The sequence below is a fragment of the Lissotriton vulgaris genome, chromosome 10 (assembly GCF_964263255.1).
Source record: "Lissotriton vulgaris chromosome 10, aLisVul1.2, whole genome shotgun sequence".
NCBI lineage: Eukaryota > Metazoa > Chordata > Amphibia > Caudata > Salamandridae > Lissotriton > Lissotriton vulgaris.
Window position 1 is genome coordinate 157,978,135 of NC_141698.1, and position 21,092 is coordinate 157,999,226.

Sequence of the window (21,092 nt, forward strand, 5' to 3'; positions counted from 1 at the left end):
AATCAAGTAGATCGAAACAGGAACGAAGACAGGTGCAGAGGAAGACGGAGACAGTGGGGAGATTGGAAAGGGTGTAAAAGGGGAGGTGTCGGGAAACACGAGATACAGGCATCAAAGGGACGTGCCTAATGAGATGCACGGCTGAGACAATAAGTCCGTGCGGCAAGATGAGCCTCGAGCGGCGCCACCTGCCTTACAGTAGCAACCCCCTCGTCATAAAGACACTTTCAAAGAACATGTGTCTTCCGCAAATATCTTGGGAGTCCCAGGGTCGCGAAGCGGACAGCGTCCGTTCGCTGACTACTTGAGGGCAAGAGACAAAATGGATGCCGTATCTAAGATGGAACCCGTGGGTACAGATGAAAAGCCCACGTAACAAACGAACGGTTTAAGTTAGCACAGCGAAACTGCGCACACTTACTAAAGTCGTCATTTGCGGTTCATAGATACCAGACTCGACCATATTCGTACGAGTCGGAAACACCACTTACAATTGTCACGGAACCTCACCCCCCCATAGTACGTGTGACGGAGCGCAGCGCGGTCTAGGGCCAGACGCTTGAGTTGTGCCCTTGCTGCCTTCAGTTTGCGCCGAATCCTGGGAGCCCCGGTCCGGCAATGAGCTCTTTCAAGTTCCAGCACCTGCTCTGTTAGCGCCTGGCGTCTTTCTTTTTGCTCCTTGTTGTCCGCTGCCGCGAGCGCATTTAGTTCCCCCCGAACTACCGCCTTGAGTGCACCCCAGACCGCCGGCACGGCCACCTCGCCAGTGTCATTTATGCTCCGGTAATCTGCAATGCTTTTGGAAAGCTGCTGTGCAACCCCTTTGCGGTGGAGCAGGCTTTCCCTCAGACGCCATTTGCCCTTGCGCGACTGCCCGTGTGGGACAGACAGGCGGATTGCCACTGCGTCATGGTCCGATAGCGCCGCTGGGGTGACCTCAATGTCCTGCACCAAAGGGCCTAACTCTGTTGAGCCGAAGAAATAATCTATCCTGGAATAAGTGTGGTGTACCGGAGAATAAATGGTGTACCCTGGGGAAGTGGGATGGGCCTCTCTCCAAACATCTAGGAACCCCCTGCTAGCCAGCCACTGTCCCCCTTCGGTGGATAATGCCCCCGTGTTGCCAAACCGCAGACCCGACTTATCTTTTTTGTTGTCCATAACTATTTTGATGTCACCGCCCACCAGCGTGTATCTCGTGTTGGTCCCTACCACGTCAGCTAGCGCCCCTTTAAGATAGGCTTTTTGTTTGGGGTCCATCTACGCACCCAATCTAATGTGATCGACCAGTCCCCTATATGTACCTTGTAGACCAGCTGTCTTCCCTTGGTTTCCGCTACCTTCCCCCCCTTTGCCCTTCTAGTGTCGTGCAAATAAGAGCTACCCCTGCCTTTTTCTCTGTGAGGGATGAGTAGAACTGTAGTGGAAAGGCCCTGGACCTCATCCGATGCCAGTCCTTGGTGAGTAAATGCGTCTCCTGCAGCAAACATATGGCCGCACCGGAGTGCTCTAAGTAGGATATCACCGCCCTCCTCTTGATAGGGTTGTGGAGGCCCTTGACATTGAAGGTGAGGATTTGGATGGACTCTTCAGCCATGGGCGTGTGTACGTCTTCCCCCCCCCCCTCCTCTGTGTCATAGTCTAAAGCCACCCAGTGACACTCTGCCTCGCTTCTCTGAACGGAACACACCGGGGTCCCCGACCACCCCCCACCGCCCCACTCCCAGCACAACCCCCCTGTCATCCCCCCCAACCTCTCCAACTTCCCTCACCCCCTCCACCGCTCCCCCCTCAACTGTGAAACCCCAACAAACGGTCATTGTCCCAGGCCTATACAATCGCAGCCCAGGCCTGTAGTAGAGTTACGAGTTAAGGAAGTGTGTGGCAGTGGCACATCATAGGCCCCCCCCCCCCCCCCCCCCAACCCAGTGCTAAGATGATGTATGATGGTTCCCCCATAGGTGCTGCATCATGTTGCGTTTTTCATATCTTTGGAGACCTCCTGTATCGCTGCTGCGTGTTCTTTAGCTATAGTCTTGGGGTCTGGCTTGAGATCGCTTTTGGGCGATCGGCGGCGTCCCACACGTTACCATTCGTCCGCGGGGATTTCGGCTGGGAGTTTTGCGTGGATGAACCCTCCACCGTTGCGTCACCTTCATTGGCGATGACCAGCAGTGCACACGTGTCCCGTAGGGACCTGAGCTGGTGGAGGGCCCCCTTCCACTTGAAGATGATTCTGAAAGGGTGGCACCAGGAGTACGGGATTCCATTGTCTCGCAGGAGAGTTGTGGCCACTTTGAACGCCTTTCGTTTTTGCAGCGTGATCACCGATAAGTCTTGCAATAACCCCACCGGTTGTCCCTGGAATTGAAGGGGCTGCTTTGTGCGTGCCGCTTTCAGAATGCGTTCCTTCAAAGGGTAGTCGGGCAGGAAGGCCAAAATGTCAGGTGGAGGGGCCGGCGCGCCAGGCCCACCCTATGTGCTCTATCAATTTGAGTCTCGAAATCCTCCGGCTCACCCAGTATTTCCCGAAACAATCGCTGCAGGTAGATCTCAACACTGTCCCCTTCCGATTTGGGTGGCACACCCCGGACCCGTATGTTACGTCTGGAGTGGTTCTCGAGGTTCTCCACGTGTGCTTGCAGGTCTGTCTGTCTGTTCGTGAAGCTTGATAATCTCCTGTTGCAGGAATTCAACCTCTTCACTCCTAGCGTGCTCAGTGTCTTCAATCGCCGCCACTCGCTCTCCAAGGCCGTCGACATTGCGATGTAGCTCTGTGTTCGCCCGCCATTTCCTGCTTACGGGTTTAGAAGTCTTCTCTGAGGGAGTGGAATAGTGACTCCAAGAAAGCTTTGGTGATGGGGGCCTCGCCCCCTCCCGCTCCGTCTCCTTGGGGCGATCCGCTGGTGTTGGCTTGTCAGGGCTCTTGTCTCCTTTCGGGGCGCCTTTAGCCAGCAAGTCATGGATAGTGCGGTCCCCTCTGCGATTCGTGTAAGCCATATTCTATCGCGAGTGTGGACCAGTGCTCTCTGTCACGTTAGCCCCCTCCAGCGGATGCACTGCCGCGAGTGGGCCCAAGTAAGAATCAATATGGTCAGGGGAGGGGAGCAGTTCGTCCCCGAGGAAGGACACCAGTGTGGGCTGGGGTCACTCGTCACACACTGCAGCGTTGCCGCATCGTTGCAGTTTGCACCCCCTCGTCGGTCCATACCGGGAGCTCGATTGTCACCCCCCGAGCTCTCCTCCCTTGCCCGGGGCTCCTAATGCTGCTGTGCGTCCCCTGCCTCTGGATTGTCCAAAAGGGGTCTGCTTCTGACCCTGCGCTAGCCTGGGCGCCGGATGGCACACTCCCCGGCACTCCCGTAGTGCTTCAGAGGGCCGTGCCTGAAGGTCCCTGCTAGGCCTCCCGCTGGTGGCTCGAGTAGACGCCCCCCTGAGTTCCTCACCCAGAGCAGCCCAGCGCAACTCTCCTCACTTCTTATGGGGGGTTTGTGGGCCGCGATTCGGCCGGCCGTTTCTCTCTCCGTGCCCTTAGGCGCTGAGGATGCGCGCCGATCGGGCTCCGCACAGGCCCAGACCGGGGCCTCTGGTGTTTCTCTTCCCGCTCGGCTGCACCTCGCCGCAGCCCACCCGATGATGGGCTCCCCGGTCGTCCTTCACTCCCTCGTTGCTCACCTCCCGGATCCGGAGGGTGGTGTCTCCTTCAGTGCTGGTCCGCGGCTTGTGGTGGCCCGCCCCAGTGGACCAGGTCGTCCGCTGTCACTCGGCGGGCCCGGCCGCCATGTTGCACTCCGCGGGCCGGGGGAGGGGGGGAGAGAGACCTCACTGGATGCTACCACCAGGCAGTAACTGGGTATGTAGGAGACCACGATCTATGTCCGCTTCTGTGTACCCTATCTTGTGCAAGTTACGCCCCGCCGTCCAATATGACAACCATTGTAATTGGCATGTGTAATAGTATGCACGCAGGTCTGGAACGCCAAGGCTCCCCTGCACTTGTCCAATTGCAATATCTTAAGGCTAATACGTTTCGTCCCAGAACCCCAGATCAGTTCAATGAGTAGGATGTCCATCAGTTTAAAAGTAGTGTGTGGTAACGTAAGTGGTAAGTTCGTGAAATAATATAGCAGTCGTGGTAGGACTACCATTTTTGCCAGGGCAGCCCTACCCATGACTGACAGTGGCAGCGTAGTCCAGAAAGTGAAACTGGATCGTATGGCTCTAAGCGCTCTGTTCAGGTTTCCGTCCAGCATATCCGTAAGTCATTTGCACCTGTATACCTAGATAGTTGAATGTATGCTGTGCCACCTGGAGCCTGTTATCCCCAAATTCAATGTCTGATCTCTGCGTGGTTTGTAAAGAAAAAAGCATGCAAGTTTGTAACTTTATTGGCTAGGCCTGACACTACTTCAAAGCGGTGAAATACCTCCTAGATCAGGTCCAGGGGCAATAGGAGACCTCTATGGTAAAGTATATCAACGTATGCAGAAAAAAGATGCGTCTTATTACCTAATGGTATACCTCTATCGGAGATCCTTACACATCCTAATTGCCAGTGGTTCAAGGGCCAGTATGAAGACCAAGGGCAAAAGAGGGCAGCCCTGTCTAGTTCCCCTGTGTATATACAATATTCCGCTGAGATATTATTACTAGTTCGGGCCCATGCCCGTGTTATATAGGAGCCGCAACCATGCAATATAGCCCTCCGGAATCCTAAATTTCCCCAACGCCCGAAACATATACTCCCAGTTAAGAGAGTCAAATGCTTGTCGTAGAGATATGCAACCTGCGTGAGCATATCGGCTCGGGATTCCTTCATCAAATAGTGAAGTTTCTAGTATTCAGCTAGGTGCTCTGGGCAGGTAAACAGTTTGCTCAATATGGGATTAGTTTAGCCACATAGGGCAGTATTCTATTAGCCAACACCTTACTCAGTATTTTATACTCGGTAGGCAATGAGGACAGTGGACGATAGCTGGCCATATCTGTGGGATCCCTCCCGTCTTCGGGAGTGATATTAACAGAGCTTGCACCGTGGTGAGTGGCAGAGAGCCCCTCTCCAGTGCTATGTTATATAATACTTCTAAGTGGGGCACTAGGGAATATGCATACGTAGTGTAAAATTCAATTGGCAGACCGTCCAGGCCAGGGGTTTTGTTACACAGGAGTCCCTTCATGGCTATCCTAATCTCAGCCTGACTGACTGGCCCTATCAGTGCTCTCTGGGCTGCTGTCTTGATTTTCGGAGATGTGAGGGTGGAAAGGAAAGCCTCCATGTAGTCCTCCGTACTAGTACCAGATGCACTTCATCGAGAGGCGTAATATTGACTGAAGGCCGCATTTATATCCCCATGAGTGATGGCTCTAACACCTTCCAGCGTATTAATCTCGTTTCTAACAACTGCTTGCCAGGCTGATTCAAGATCCTCCTCCAGCGGAGTCCCCGCCTTATCCGCCTCAGTGTGGTTTTGCCGCAAGCATGCCTGATAATCTATGACCCGCAGAGATTCCAGTAATTCTGCATGCTTAATCCTAGCTTCCTGCAGTAGGGCCCTCTTGTCCTCATCCGTATTGCATCTTGTTCCAGCCTACCCATAGTGCGTTCCACCTCCACCAGGGACTTATGGAGTAGTTGTCGAGCTCTCACAATCTTACTGATTGCCCTCCCTCTGACAACCACTTTGAATGCATCCCATTCAATCAGTCTATTAGAGACTGTGTTGCTATTTTCTGCAAAATAATGCTCAATAGTATCTAGCATATCGGCGCCGAATACGGAGCCTGATAACAATTGTGGCCACATACATCAAGTCGGTACTGGGGTGGGCACCCTGCCCCAGGTGAGGACAAGCTCCAATGGGTAATGATCAGAGAAGGTCTTCGATTGGTATGTGGCCTGGGGTACTTGCATTGCAACCCTGTGGGAACAGTATATTCTATCTAATCTGGTGTGTACGATGTGCACGGAGGAATAAAACAAGTAGTCCCTGTGTGTTTGGTGTCCCATTCTCCAGACATCAGAGTTCCTATCCCTCAGCCCCTCCGCCCACGCCTCTGCTTGTTTAAACACTCCTGCACTATGTAGGGGTGGGTGTGCTCTATCCAGAGTAACATCCATTACAATCACCTCCCACAATCCATGGATGCGATTCCCACCCCGTCAGTGCGATATTTAGAAGACCCCAGTACTTATCTTGGTCAAAATTTGGGGCATAAACATTCTCTAACACCACAGGTTGACCAGCCAGTATCCCTCTCCCAAATATGTACCGCCCTTGTTTATCTATCCTCTGCTCTAGAGCTAAGAATGGCACTCCATGTCTCACCCAAATTGTGGTTCCTCTCGCAAAGCTAGAGTACGTTGTGTAAAAAATTTGCCCCCTCCATTTCTTTCGGAGCTTCACCACTTCGCTATCCACCAAATGAGACTCTTGTAAATTTACGATATGTGCCCCACAGAGTTGTAATTGTGCATGCACTCTGTGGCGCTTCTGCACCGACCCCATTCCCCAAATATTCCACGTCTTTATGGTGTATTTACCAAGTGTATGCATTGTGGTGTGCCTGATACTTGCCAGTAGAATTCCCAGGTCACAGAACCTACCTAAGGCAATATCTACTATGGCGGACCACCCCCGCCCTTAGTACTCTGTCTGGCACTCCCGAACTGTTTCAACTCTTGGCGGTCGGTTGAGAAACAGATGCCGCAGCGTTGGTTAACTCAATCACCTCCAGCCAGTCATCTACATCCCCAGGACTTTCAAAGAGATATGCTTTCTGGTTGTGCAGGATTTTCAACTGGGCTGGGAGGAGAAGCGCATATTTCAAGTTTAAGTCTCTGAGCTTTCTCTTAACTGTTAAAAAGGAAGAGCGCTGATTCTGTACCATGACCGTGTAGTCTGGATACGATGACACTTTGGCGTTCTCAAAAGTTATCTGGGGCAACTCACAAGCTTTTTGCAGCAGCAGGTCTCCGTCGCGAAAGTTCAACAGCCGCACTATTAGAGGACGTGGTTGAGCCCCCGGTTTCGTTAGTCCAGTAAATATTCTGTGCACCCCCTCAATACAGTAAGCCCTAAGCAGTAATGTGGTCCCTGAACCACTGCTCCATGTAGCGTGTAGCATCATTAAATTCAATCTGTTCTGGCAGGCCAATTACTCGAATGTTGCGGAAGGACGAGCTAGGTGCATCCTCCACTCGGTCCAACAGGGTGGCAACTTGATCCTGTAGCTCAGTGCTTTCCAAACTGTGCGTCGCAACACATTAGTGTGTGTCCTTCCATTTGTGGGTGTGTCGCGTGAATGCTCTCTTGGGCCGAACGTATTCAGTGATTCAAACGCAGTGCAGCTGAGTACCCGGCTGAGGAAGGAGAAGTGAAAGGCGAGCGTGCGGCCTTGGTCATTTTGCGACGCAGTGGTGAGAAACTGCCTCTGCACCCCATCCCTGTATATTGTTACAGACTCACTGTTCCCAGTCCCCGTCCTGAAGAGAACCTTTAACACCCTGGTTCGAAACGCGTCGACACCTCCACCCTGTGGTTACTCAAAAGGGTGCCTCTAGGATAAGAATTTTTCCACTACTTTGGAGCCTAGCTGTGCAACCCAATACAAACATTGAACCACAGGTTCTGATAGGCAGGCGTTTCATTCCATCTGCCCCCGCCTGTCGCTTGGTTGTACCTTTGCTTTTTGCACGAATTTTGCACTGTATATAAATGCAATTGATTTTTGATCACTGAATTATTTCATTGTTTGTTGGTGTGTCATTCTTATTTGTTCTTAGTTGTTCTGCTTGATTCATTTTGTAAGTATTGTACATTTGTAAACTTGTATATTTGTAGATATTGTACTTATGAATTCACTGTCGTGACAGTCTTTGGTTTGTCTCTGTGTTCTTGAAATTTTGATAAACTGAGTAAAAAAGAAAATAAATTTGTTTTGGGACATAAATCCCGTGGTCACGTAGTACATATTGACTGCGTGTCTGTTAGTTGTGAAACTAATTTTTCCTGTCCAGCCATCTCCTCTAGCACCTGGCAGTGGCCCTCGCGCTGTTTGATACAGTCCAATTCAGCATATGCCCCTGCGTATCCCAGCTCTGGCAGTCTACCTCTGGGCCACGCCCAGCATAGCAGGTGGCGGGGGATAACCTGTCATCTTTTCCAACAGCACTCAGCCTCTGGGTATTATGCGGCACTCTACGCTGCTCACATGCAAGCCCCGCAGCAGCGAAAGGGGCATGGGAGCGCACAAGTAGCAGTCTGGGCCCCACCAGTCTGCCGTTCACACCAGGGAGTGCTACAGTTCCTGTGCAGCCGTACTGTCCCATCGCAGCCATGCAAAAAGTCTCTGCGTGCCACTGCTGCCTCTCACCGCAAATCTCACTGGGCAGGTTTGCCGCCGTCCAGCTTTGACAACTCCCCATATCACTTCCAAGGGGGTAGGCCTCAGCACAGGCTCGCGTGAGCGGACTCCCGCAGCTGCTACTCCGAAGCCGTATCCCCACTACAGGCCGCCGCACACAGCGTCCCCAGCGCCATCTTCACCTCCAGCTCAGTCAAGCCTCCGTTCCTACCATGCACCGCCTCGACATGTAGAGGAGCCGGCAGGGGTCCAGCGGGTCTGCTGCAGCCGGTCCGTCTCACCCGGCCCCACAACGACACACCCTCTCCTTTTGTGGGTTCCGGGGGACGTTATCTCCGCATACGTCGGAGATTTTCATCAATTCAGCAGCACCGAGTCTCGGTCCCAGTCTCAACGAGACTCCCACACATTTACAACCCACTGCCTGCAGGTTTCATCAAGTGGTCGTCGGGATATTTCAGCCCAGGCCTGGAGCTCGTCTAGAAGACGGCTGCCATGCTTGGCTGCTAGCCACGCCCCCACTTGTCCCTTCATTACACGTGCCCCTAGTTGACGTGGTAATTACCGGGTGTGACCTATTCCACTCATGATTCCGAGCCCTGTGGAAATGGTGCTTTGTGTAGAGATTTGAAGCCTGGAAGCTAAAACAAGCATTGGCATAGCCATTAGTTCTCATATTTGGGACTTTATAAGTGTTTAGCCATGCAACAGTTGATGTTGTTTCATCAAGGATATTGTGCTGCATAACTGAATACTTATATGGTCCCAAAGGCGAGACCTATTGGCTATGCCATTGCTTGTTGGAATAGGTGCCTCCCCATTCCAAGTGTAAAGTTTACGTTCAAACAGATGGGAGTGAAATGGAAGGGAGACTTCGTCCACCCCTTAAGTGTACACACCCGGCCCAAATCGAGAGAGTAACCTTAGTAGCTGGGTAAGAATACAACCCAAATTTCTCAGATGGCCGCATAGCTACAGCACCTACCACAGCTGGATGGCCGCTATTAGAAAGGAGTTCGATTTAGTACCATGCTTCGAGCTCTTCACATTCTTCCACCTCACCAAATATCTCATCTGATCCGCTCTGAGTATACAGGACCAGCCAGCCCTCCTTGTGAGGTGGCCAGTGTAGTGTTTTGCTGGCCACCTGTTGATCTTTTTCTGCCAACAGAGGTTGATTATCAAATCTTAAAGTTGCTTCAGTATATCTTGTTAGGCTGCCATGGGGATGGTCATTAACAGGTGTAAGAGTTTCTGTACTTTTTAGAACCGCACCTGCCAATCTCCAGGTGAAATACATGGAAACCACAAGAGAGAACACTCCTACCCCCTGAAGAACTTTGAGTGTTCCATCTGCTGAACAAAGTAAGATATCCGACTAGAACCATCGCTGCATTAATCTGACACTACTACGCTTGTAGCACGCGGGTTTCTATTTGCAATTGCATCCCCGTTTTAAGGGCACAAAGCCTTAAGAGAAACCGTTAAAATAACTCCAATTTAGCAGGCTAGTGCATGTGCTACAAGACTTCCTAGGCATGTACCATTTAAGTGAATAGTCTTCCTTCTTTTATTACTGCTCCTTGGAAAACAGCATACATGTTAGTTTGGCGAAGTGTTCCACCCCATTCCACCATGGTCTAATCTGGTATGCCACAGTTTGCAAAAATCCCTCTACGTTTTGGTGGGAGGTCTTGTCTTGATCACCTATGTTATTTGTGTATTCCAATCCTCGGTTTCTTCTGTGAGTCATCATAGCTGGTTTGTGCAACTGTTACTGTTTAAGACCACGCAGAGGGTAAACAACTTGTCTCGTGCTTTAAAATATCCCTCATGTTGGCAATGCAAGAGTGGGGCTTAGCAGTCACCATTTTGACCTACACCCACAACACTTTAAAATGTAAAAAATTTCTGCCAATTTCTGCAGAAGCTTACCAAACTAGACTTCTCCTAACATCCCTCGTCACTTTAATTTACTACCAGTCACAACTGTATGTAGGGGTGGGGATGATAGTAAAGTTGTATTGGAATGACTGTGTACTGGTTCTTGTCTAGATGCTAGTGCGGTTGGAAAGAGTGCAGGTTGGAAAATTAACCTTCACAATATTTCTTCTGTCTGATTTGTGCTCCTCAATAGTCTACTACATACAACAAGCATTTGCAATGCAATAGGTCTCGCATTTACGCCAGTTTAAGCTATTGCCATTTTAAATAACAGTGCCTTTTATTTGTTTTAAAAAACAAAAATAAAAGGCATTGTCATTTACAATGACAATAGCTCAAACTTGCGTAATTGTGAGATCTATTGCTTTACAAATGCTTGTTTTGCAGTTTAATCTTTCTGGATTCACTATGCTGTGCATTATTCCGCGATCTGGTGGTTGGGTCCGGATTCGTAGTCTTTTTTTTTTTTTTGTATCCCAGGTGGGCGTCGACGTCCCACCATTTGGTGCACCTTCGTGACGTCGGCACGCTTCCTGCGGAAGCTTCCGCCCTTGGGCGCCATCTTCAGATTCTTTTTTCCGCCGTTGGGTCTGGATCGTCGCATGAAGCTCCGGAGAAGTTTTCAGGAGAAAAGAAGGAAATACACCAAGTTTTTGAGGAAAAAGGACCGAGGGAAGTCTGAGAAGAAGACCTCCTAGAGCCAGAACGAAGAAAGAGGAGAAAACCTCGTGATACTCGACGGCCAAGGAGATAGCGCGCGCAGGGGGCCCCCTGAGCAAGCACATGGACAACACCCCATTCAAGTTCTGCCGTAATTGCCACCACAAGTACGCGCAGAAGGACCAGCATCCGGTCTGCAACCTCTGCCTGCCGATCGACCACTCCAGCGAGGATTGCAACGTCTGTTCAATCTTCACGCCGAAGATTCGGAGTTCGAGAGAGACAGAGGGTGGCCCACCACACGATGCGAGGGAAAGGGACCACGCCGAGCCTCTACCAGCTGGGTGCCTCCTCCGACGAAGATAAGGAGAACATCGCCGAGGGACCAGATGACTTCACAGTCGTAGAGACCGATGTGAGACCTTCAAAAAAGGTAGGAGAGTCTACGACTCCGAAAACCCAGACAGGGCCGAGAAAGCCTGATGGAGAACCCCCATAAAGCAGAGGCTAAGTCCTCGAAAGGAGCGCCAGGCGACGAAAGTTTCGACGTCTGAAGCCGCATCCTCCGAAAGGCCCAGCGGATCCTTCGAAAAGGACTCCCAGATGGCAAAGACCAGCGAAAAGCAAAGGTCGTCGAAGCAGGCCCTCGAGAAGGGACCCTCGAGCGAGAAGACGCTCAGAACGGCCTCGACGTCGAAGGTACCGTCAAAGAGACCTGCCGAAAAGCTCGACGCCGAGCAAGCGGCTGAGCTGGAGAAAAAGAGAAGAAGGCTCGAGGCCGAAATGGAGAGTATGCTCCAGAGGAAGAGAGCCTTCGAGGAAACAATGAAGAACTATACGATTCCCTCAGACTTACTCGACTCCCTCGAAGACCGCTGCGACCGCCGAAGAGGTAGAGGTGCAGGAGGACTTCGAAGCCGAGGAGCCGCCGAAAACTCCAAACCCCACAGATGAGGGAGAAGAGGAGGATTTCTACCGCTCGGAAGGAGATTACCTCCGCGAGAGCTACTACTCAGAATCCTCGGCGTCGCTAGAGGAAGAATGGCAGGATCTCGAGGCCGATAACCCAGAGGAACCTGTGGAGACATACCCTTCGAGGCCTTCGCCGCCAGACGACATCTGGGCTTACTATGAGGTCGTTAAGAAGGCTGCAGCAGTCTACAATGTGAAGTTGGAGGAGGAACAGACAAAGGCTGACTTCCTGCTAGAGACTTTGCTCCCCTCACAGACGAAAAGCAGCTTCCTGCCCATGCTGAAGAGCGTCACGGCCCAAGGGACTGAAGCCTTCAAGGAACCGGCCACATGCAGGTCAGTGACCCCGAGGACGGAGAAGAAATACAAGTTCTCCAAGGACCCCCCTTATATCCAGGGCACCGTGGCAGCTGACTCCATAATCGCAGCAACGGCCAGTAGAAGGGCCAAAGTGCCAACTACATCTGGGCCACCACCTGATAAGGAAAGCAGGAGGATGGACCTCACGGGAAGGAACATTGAAAGAAATGCTGCTATGCATTGGAGGATGGCAAACTCCAATGCACTCCTAAATAGACACCAATATCAGCACTGGAATGAGATGAGCCAGTTGCTGAAACACATGCCCGAGGAGTACAGGCAGAGGGCAGCCCACCTCGTGGAGGGGGGAAAGGACCCAGCAAACGCATGCCTGAAGACAGCCCTAGATGGGGCAGAGACATCTAGCAGGCTGATGGCCATTGGCATCACTGAGAGAAGGCAAGCCTGGCTCAGAATATCAGGCTTCAAGGCAGAAGTGCAAAATAACATCCTGAACACCCCCTTCAACAGGGAGACGCTGTTCGGGGCATCAGTAGATGACAAACTGGCTCAGCTGAAGGAGGACAATGAGACAGCAAAATCGATGGGAGCCCTACAATTCAGGGGGATGCGGAGAGGCACCCCCACAAGGAGACCAAATGGTAGAGGGGGAAACCAGCAATCACATTCGCAACAGTCGCACCACCATGGTCAACAGAGTGACAACCAATGGCACCAGGGTCAACAGAGGCAGAATTGGAACTCCCAGAATAGGGGCCAGTCCTTTCGAGGGAGAGGAAACGGACGGGGCCAGAGACGGAGAGGTGGTGATCAACCCCCCCAAAAGTGACTCCGTGAAGGAGGCGCTCACCCACCCAAAGCCTCAGGGGGAGAGCACCAACAGCTAAGGGGAGGCTCACACGGACACGGCTCAAGAGAACACACAACACCAGTAGGGGGAAGGTTGAGATTTTTTCTACACGAATGGAGAAAAATAACCACAGACAAGTGGATACTAAACATTATACAGCACGGATACTGCATAGAGTTGGAAAAATATCCACCAAGCAGAAAGCCAAAGAGAAGGGGTCACAAGAGCAAAGAACTGCAGTTGCTCCAAGAGGAAGCTCAAGAACTGCTCCTCAAAGAGGCCATAGAACAAGTCCCGCACAGAGAACGGAACAAGGGGGTGTACTCTAACTACTTCCTAGTACCAAAGGCGGACGAAAGCCTAAGACCCATCTTGGACCTACGGTTCCTGAACACCTACGTAAAAACTCAAAGGTTCAAGATGACTTCCCTGCAAGAGGTCATCCCACAAATAAGGCCCGGGGACTACTTGTCCACGATAGACCTAAAAGACGCATACCTGCACATCCCCATGAACAGGAAGCACAAACGCATGTTAAGATTCAAGGTGAACAAAGACCACTACCAGTTCTCAACCCTGGCTTTCGGGCTCAAGTCAGCGCCAAGGGTCTTTACCAAATGCCTCGCGGCGGTGGCCGCACACCTACGAAGGGAGGGTATACACGTGTACCCCTACCTGGACGACTGGCTCGTGAAGGCAAGCTCTTACACGAGAGGCAAAGCTCACGCAGAACAGGTCACAAGAACGCTCACGAACCTGGGCTTCTCCATCCACTGGAGAAAGTGCTCCATGGACCCAGAACAAGTGAAAATCTTCCTGGGAGCCCTGATCAACTCGGTCGAATGCAGAGTGACACCCAGCGAGAAGAGAACACTCAGCCTGCTGAGGGAGAAACGTCACTACCAGAAGGGGCAAGTTCTGACAGTGAGGACGGTGAGCAAGATCTTGGGGATGATGGCGTCATGCATCCACCTGGTCCCCAATGTTCGGCTAAAGATGAGACCACTACAGGAGTGGCTGCAACAGCAATGGTCACAAGCAGAAGGAAGTTGGGAAGATCTAGTGGTTGTTACGCACAATGTGCAGGAGGAGATGAAATGGTGGACGAAGGAGAATAGAACGATGGGGAAGCCTCTAACGCCACCGGACCCAACTGTGACCATCACCACAGACTCATCCCAGAAAGGATGGGGCGCACACATGAACAGGCTCAGAGTGAGGGGTCTGTGGAACCCAGGAGATGCAGTCAAGCACATCAACTACCTGGAACTGAAAACAGTGTTGCTGGCCCTCAAGGCCTTCCAAAAGCACCTTTACAACAAAAGGGTGATGATACAGACAGACAACACCACAACGATGTTTTACATCAACAAGCAAGGGGGGACTCAGTCATTCCCTCTGTCGAGCTTGGCTCAAGAAATATGGAGATGGGCGATCCCACTCAGGATAGACCTGCTTGCCATACACCTGCCAGGGAAGGACAATGTGGAAGCGGATTGGCTCAGCAGGCAAGCATCGGTGTCCCACGAATGGGAACTGAACAACCAAGAGACAGAGAACCTGTTTAGGAGGTGGGGCACACCAACAATAGACCTGTTTGCAACACGCCAGAATGCAAAATGCCAATACTTTGCATCGAGGGAACAGGAACCAATGTCTCATGGGAATGCCCTATGGATAAGCTGGTCAAAGAAATTTGCCTGCGCTTTTCCACCGACGCCACTGATCCCCAGAGTCCTGAACAAGTGCAGGTCGAGCAACATGACTCTCATCCTGGTGGCTCCCCAATGGGCGAGGCAGACCTGGTACACTCAGAGTATGGAGATGTCGCAGGGCAGAGCACACAAGTTCCCAAAAAGAAGAGACCTTCTCTCCATGGAAGGGGGACACGTTCTACACCCAGAACCAGAAAGCCTCTGCCTGTCAGCGTGGCTCCCGAGGACTTAGAGTTCGCACATCTAAAACTACCAGAGAGCACACTTCGGGTGCTGAGAGAAGCAAGGAGACCTAGCACGCGGAAGTGCTATGGGGAGAAATGGAAGAGGTTCACGCAGTGGTGCCACAGGAAAAACCTGGAGAGAAAACTGACTAGAGTCTACAGTACTCCAGATACCTCACGCACCTGATCAAAGCTAAACTAAGCTCGTCCTCGCTGAGGGTTCACCTGGCAGCGATTGTGGCATACACAAGAGGAGAAACAGGACGAAGTTTCTTCACTTCCAGAGTAGTGAAAAGGTTCTTGGAAGGAGCGAAGAGAATAGTGCCACCCAAGAGGATGCCGCCGCCGGCATGGAACTTGAACGTGGTACTGACGGAACTCATGAAGCCACCGTTTGAACCCATCCATAAAGCGTCACTACAAATGCTGACAATGAAGACAGCCTTTCTAGTAGCAATAACATCGCTATGCAGAGTGAGAGAGCTACAAGCCTTGACGCTGCAAGAACCGTACATACAAATACACAGTGACAGGGTCGTGATGAGAACAGACCCGCATTTCATGCCCAAGGTAGTATCTAAATTCCACATGAACCAAAGTATCCAGATACCTAGCTTCTTCCAGAAGCCCACGTCAAACGTGGAGAGGGCGCTCCACACTCTGGACGCAAGGCGGGCAGTAATGCACTATATAGAAAGGACGAAAGAACACAGGAAGACGAAACAATTCTTTGTGTCCTTCGTAAGGAGTCTCCTGGGTAGACCAGTGACTAAGAACACCATAGCAAGATGGATTGCCAAAACAATACAGCTCTGCCACATGCAAGCTGGTGAAGAGCTCACGGAGGGGCCACAAGCCCACTCAACCAGAAAGAAGGGGGCAACGATCGCCTTGCTGGCAAACACGCCCATCCAAGACATATGCCTGGCGGCAACATGGGCTTCAGTGCACACTTTCACTAAACACTATTGCGTAGATGTGCAGATGAACAAGGAAGCACAAGTGGGCCAAAGAGTGCTTCAACATATCTTTAACAACCAACGCCCATCTTCCACCCAGCCGCCACATGAGTGACAAAACCGCTACGAAATCTATGCACAGCATAGTGAATCCAGAAAGATTCACGCTGCAAAACGAATAGTTTCTTACCTGTTGGTGTAGTTTTGCAGCTTGAAGATCTTTCTGGATTCACTAGCGAACCCACCCACCTCCGCCAGAAAGATGAGGCTGGAGAAGGTGGAAGGACATGGAGTAAGATAGGAACGATTAACAAAGACAAATATACGTGAAGAAGTTTACGTTGAAGGAAAGTTTAATACACATAGCCATGGATTCACCACAAAGGAGAAAAGAAAAAAGAATCCGAAGATGGCGCCCAAGGGTGGGAGCTTCCGCAGGAAGCGTGCCGACGTCACGAAGGTGCACCAAATGGTGGGACGTCGACGCCCACCTGGGCTACAAAAAAAGAAAGAGAAAAAAGACTACGAATCCGGACCCAACCACCAGATCGCGGAATAATGCACAGCATAGTGAATCCAGAAAGATCTTCAAGCTGCAAAACTACACCGACAGGTAAGAAACTATTCGTTACTGATGTCGATTAGACAATTGACCCAAAAACACCTTCTATACCAACGATACAAGTCGAATTAGACTTAGCCTAACACAATTAGACATTTTTATTTTAAACAATTCTGCTGAAGTTTTGCCAGGATCGCGTCGCTCGCCTCTGGAATGCAGGGGGAGTCTGCAGAGAGGCGTGCGGCGCTGCTAAAGAGGCTGACGTCTGAGCCTGAGTGCGGAAGTGGCGGAGGCAGAGGAGGGCTCGACCCGGCAGGCTTCATTCGGGAAATGCATTTGTCAGCAGATTGACATCACGGAAATATTGACTGCACATATTCATTGTCAGGATGGCGTTAGGGCGCTATTTACTGCATACACCGTGCCAGCCAGGCACCGTGGAGATATTCACAGCACATAAATTGACTAAGAGTTACCCGCAGGATACTGTGCTGCGCTGCACTGCTTGCACTGCACTGCTCTCACTTCCCCATTCCGCTGCTGCTTTGCTCTGCGTGCAGTTCTATGCCAAGCACTGGCTCCGTGCACACTTTCCAGTGGCGTAGAGGGAACAATTTGGATTTTCTCACTATGGCGGCCCCCGCACTGCAGCAGGTGGAACGCCCACTGCACCCCAATAAAGTCGGTCTTGTACTAGCCAACCCCTGGAAGCGAGGCCCATGTGCCTAGCTTGAAGTATGGCCCCTGCTGGCACCCTTACTAAATGCTTTCGAGCTCTGCGGGTCTCTGTTATGCCATATCATGGACGAGGACCATACCGGAACTTGTATTTATTAATGTTTATATTTATGATGCGTGGCTCTGACGCCTTCCTACACGGAGTCCAGAACGGCAGCGGGGGAATATCCGCCTCAAAAGACGGGGCTCTTGCGATGCCGGGCCTCGAGGCACTTTAAAATGCATCCTCACCTGAAGCCAGTTTGGGGAATGGAAATATTAGGGGGGGGTGCGTTTGGAGTGAGGGGGCGAACGGGAGCAGCCTGAGTAACAAACCCACTGCCGCATTCAGTACACGCTGCAGCTGAGAGGCAGTGCAGACCGGAAGTCCAAGACAAAGGCAGAAAGACGAAGACTGTGCGTGCCATGTAAAGTTTAAGGCCTGGAAATCCAATGTACTGTTCCTCTATTGACCGAGGAAACAGGATGCACGCCGCGCTGCAATGGGGTGGCACGCTGACATCTACATCGAAGACGTTGCACAAATCCGTGGCACTCCTCCTAGAGGATGAAAGGCTGCGTTGGCACCACCCCAACACGAACTTTCGCTCCTGCAGGTCACACTCAGGCATCGCTGCAACAGGAGCTCAACCTACCAAACTGCCGTACTGTGACTGCGGGCTGAGGCAGTCAGGTTACACGATCTGTGCAGCGGGCCTGTATAGGCCCTGAATGTCAAACCGGCTACCCAATAGCCACAGGAGACCCTGCTCTATACGCGCCCCCTGTAGCCGTACATATGAATGGAAAGGTGTCCTGCAGATCTGTGCGGTGCTACAGTGCTGCATAAGAGGTCCCTGGAAGAGTGGTTGTCGGTGGTGCGGCAGGTGCAATACATGGACGCCACCACTGCCGTGCACACACAGACGCCACCACTGCCGTGCACACACGGACGCCACCACTGCCGTGCACAGACGGACGCCACCACTGCCGTGCACAGACGGACGCCACCACTGCCGTGCACAGACGGACGCCACCACTGCCGTGCACAGACGGACGCCACCACTGCCGTGCACAGACGGACGCCACCACTGCCGTGCACAGACGGACGCCACCACTGCCGTGCACAGACGGACGCCACCACTGCCGTGCACAGACGGACGCCACCACTGCCGTGCACAGACGGACGCCACCACTGCCGTGCACACACGGACGCCACCACTGCCGTGCACACACGGACACCACCACTGCCGTGCACACACGGACACCACCACTGCCATGCCAATGTTTATATACCAATTGCAAAAAAAAAGTTCATGCAAAGCATTGTCATTTACAATGCCAGTAACTCAAACTTTAATGCTGCAAGACCTATTGCATTGCAAATGCTTGTTTTGCAGGTGTCTTTGCTCTAGATAAATAACAGCAAAAATCTAGATCCAAGTAAAATGAAAGTTTTTCTCCAGGCATGTATTTAGACCTACAATGTGTAGTTGGGCGCAGTCCAGCTGAAATCCTTCAGGTGGGCATTAGACATTTCTTACTATGATAACTTGTATCGAGCAGAGGTCTTTAATACTTTTCCTGGTTATGGAATTGCACCAAAGTCTTGCTTGTCACTGGCGATTAATTTTAGATATTTTACAGCAAAGTCACTACATTGATGTGGAATTGACAATTGTTTTTGTGTTTTTGCAGGGCTGTGGGTAAAACATGCTTGCTCATCAGTTACACGACCAATGCATTTCCTGGAGAATACATCCCCACTGTGTAAGTATTTGTATTTTTGCCACACTACTAGCAAATACCAAAGCTGTTTGATATAAATAAGGCAATTTCATGTGGCTTTTCTGGAGTACGTTTGAATGAATACCTCAAAAAGCAAATGTTACAGGGGTATTAAATGTCTACCTGTCTTGACTATTTTACTTTCCAGTATTTTCACACTCATTCCAATTAGATTGGTCAGATAATTTAATAGAAGCAGGTTGGTCCCTACATTAGTAGAGCAGTAAAAGCACACGTTTTTATAAAATATTCAACGCTTGCAATCCAAACTGTTGATGCGCTTTCTGCTTTTCCTATTGATGCCTTTGTGGTTCATGAGTGTAAACTCCTGCTGTTTGGGATTGCAATGTGTGAGATATGTTGTGTACTCCTAAATGCCGGTAGATCTTTCAATTTTTTTTAGGATTGCTTTGATGGCTGCTATTTTTAGGTCTCGCCTGACCCAGTGCAAGCCCTTTTGCTTGTGATTCTGTTTAAAACAAATGCATTCTAAAATGGGCTTGGAGCCCACCCATTACTTTGCATTGATAGGCTTCGTCATCATAATTTTTTTATTTTTATTCATCAGCACCAGCTGGGTTCATTTTGCCGGTCGCTCCAGGTGGATTTGGGAGCATTTAGGTTTCATACCTTTAGATTAGACACACACGCAATCTACCAATCCATCTTGGATCGGTTAATGTGAAAAAAAGGCATAATGACTTAGCCGCTTTTGTAGATAGGCATGAGTTGTTGGCCATAGCAATGTCAATAGGTCCCTAAGCAGACCTATTGACTTTGCCAGTGCTTGTTTACTCCCTCTAAACTGGTTGTAGCGCACAGAGGTGATGCGACCATCACAAGCCCGACCCTTTAAGTTAAGGTATTCAGGTGTGCTTGCTGAAATGCTTACATCCTGTGACTGCCCCATGGCAGCATAAAGGGAAGAAACTTTTCCCACCTCACTTCTACTCCAGTAGTCTTGAAGCAAATGGTCTTGGAAGTATTATTTTAGAGACTACGGTATTTCTGATATATTTGTGTTACCTTGGCTGGCATCTCCGACAAGCTTGTAGGTTATAGGAAAAACGCGAAACCGCTTACAATATGAGAGCATGGAGATAGTGGTTAAATAGTTACATAAGTGCAAAGGAAAACAATACCTAAGTTGCACAGAACAGATGCCTGGTGCCTCCGTGCCCCCCTAGCCCCCATACCTCCACCCACCCGAGATCAGGTGGGACACACAAGCATTGCCAAAGCCGATGGGTATTACCTGTGAGACCTATTGGTTTTGTCAATGCTTTTTGCCACCTTATGCAGTGTGGTTTAAAAGTTAAACGAAAAAATGGAATTACGATGCGGCCTGCTGTGAAAGTGAACCTGTGGTGCTGAACAATGCTTTTACTTACAGGCGTTTTATCTATCCTGCTGACCGAAGTAGCTCCAAGGACGCCTTATGCAGATGTTAACAGTACTAAGGGAGACGCTCTCGCAGTTTTATTCCCATCAGGTGCTCTCAGCACCGTGGCTACAGGCTACTCCCGCAGGGCCAGAGCACTCTCACGCTGAGCCTCGCCCCGGCTGAGCATGCAAGAACCGGCACTACTGTGTAGAGCTGGTTACCTGCAGCCAACGTCTAGCCTTCCAACTATGAAAACACGGCGAGAATGGTAGGCCAAGTTGTTATTCTCTAATGGGGTCCCCTTTGGAGGAGCTAGATGAAGGGCTTCCTATTAAAATGTGTCTTATAGGACTAAAGGAATCGTGCAGCCGGAATGGATTCCCAAATGTTGCAAGCGTGTCTTGACTTGTAGTCTGAGGTCTATTAACCTAGACACACACAACTGTTCTCACACATTGTTTCGAAGAAAGAGAAAAGCGTTTTAAATCAGTGTTGTGTACAGATTATTTTCGTTGCTCTGGTGTTTTATTTGTGTAACTCTTAAAATTAAATCCCAGAAATATGAATCTAGTGTACCTCTGTGGGATCCAGCTAGACTGAAGGATTGTCATGCGTAGACTAATCTTTAAAAG

At 50.7% G+C, this 21,092-nt stretch overlaps 1 protein-coding gene across 2 annotated transcripts in view; it reads left to right on the forward strand.

Moving 5' to 3' along the window:
• Window positions 1-21,092, forward strand: part of RAC1 (Rac family small GTPase 1) — an 81,933-nt gene that overhangs the window by 35,416 nt on the left and 25,425 nt on the right. For both annotated transcript variants that reach the window (XM_086940751.1, XM_086940752.1), the window contains exon 2: window positions 18,987-19,058. In XM_086940751.1, the coding sequence (XP_086796877.1) occupies window positions 18,987-19,058 (72 nt within the window). The remainder of the gene's footprint in view (window positions 1-18,986; window positions 19,059-21,092) is intronic.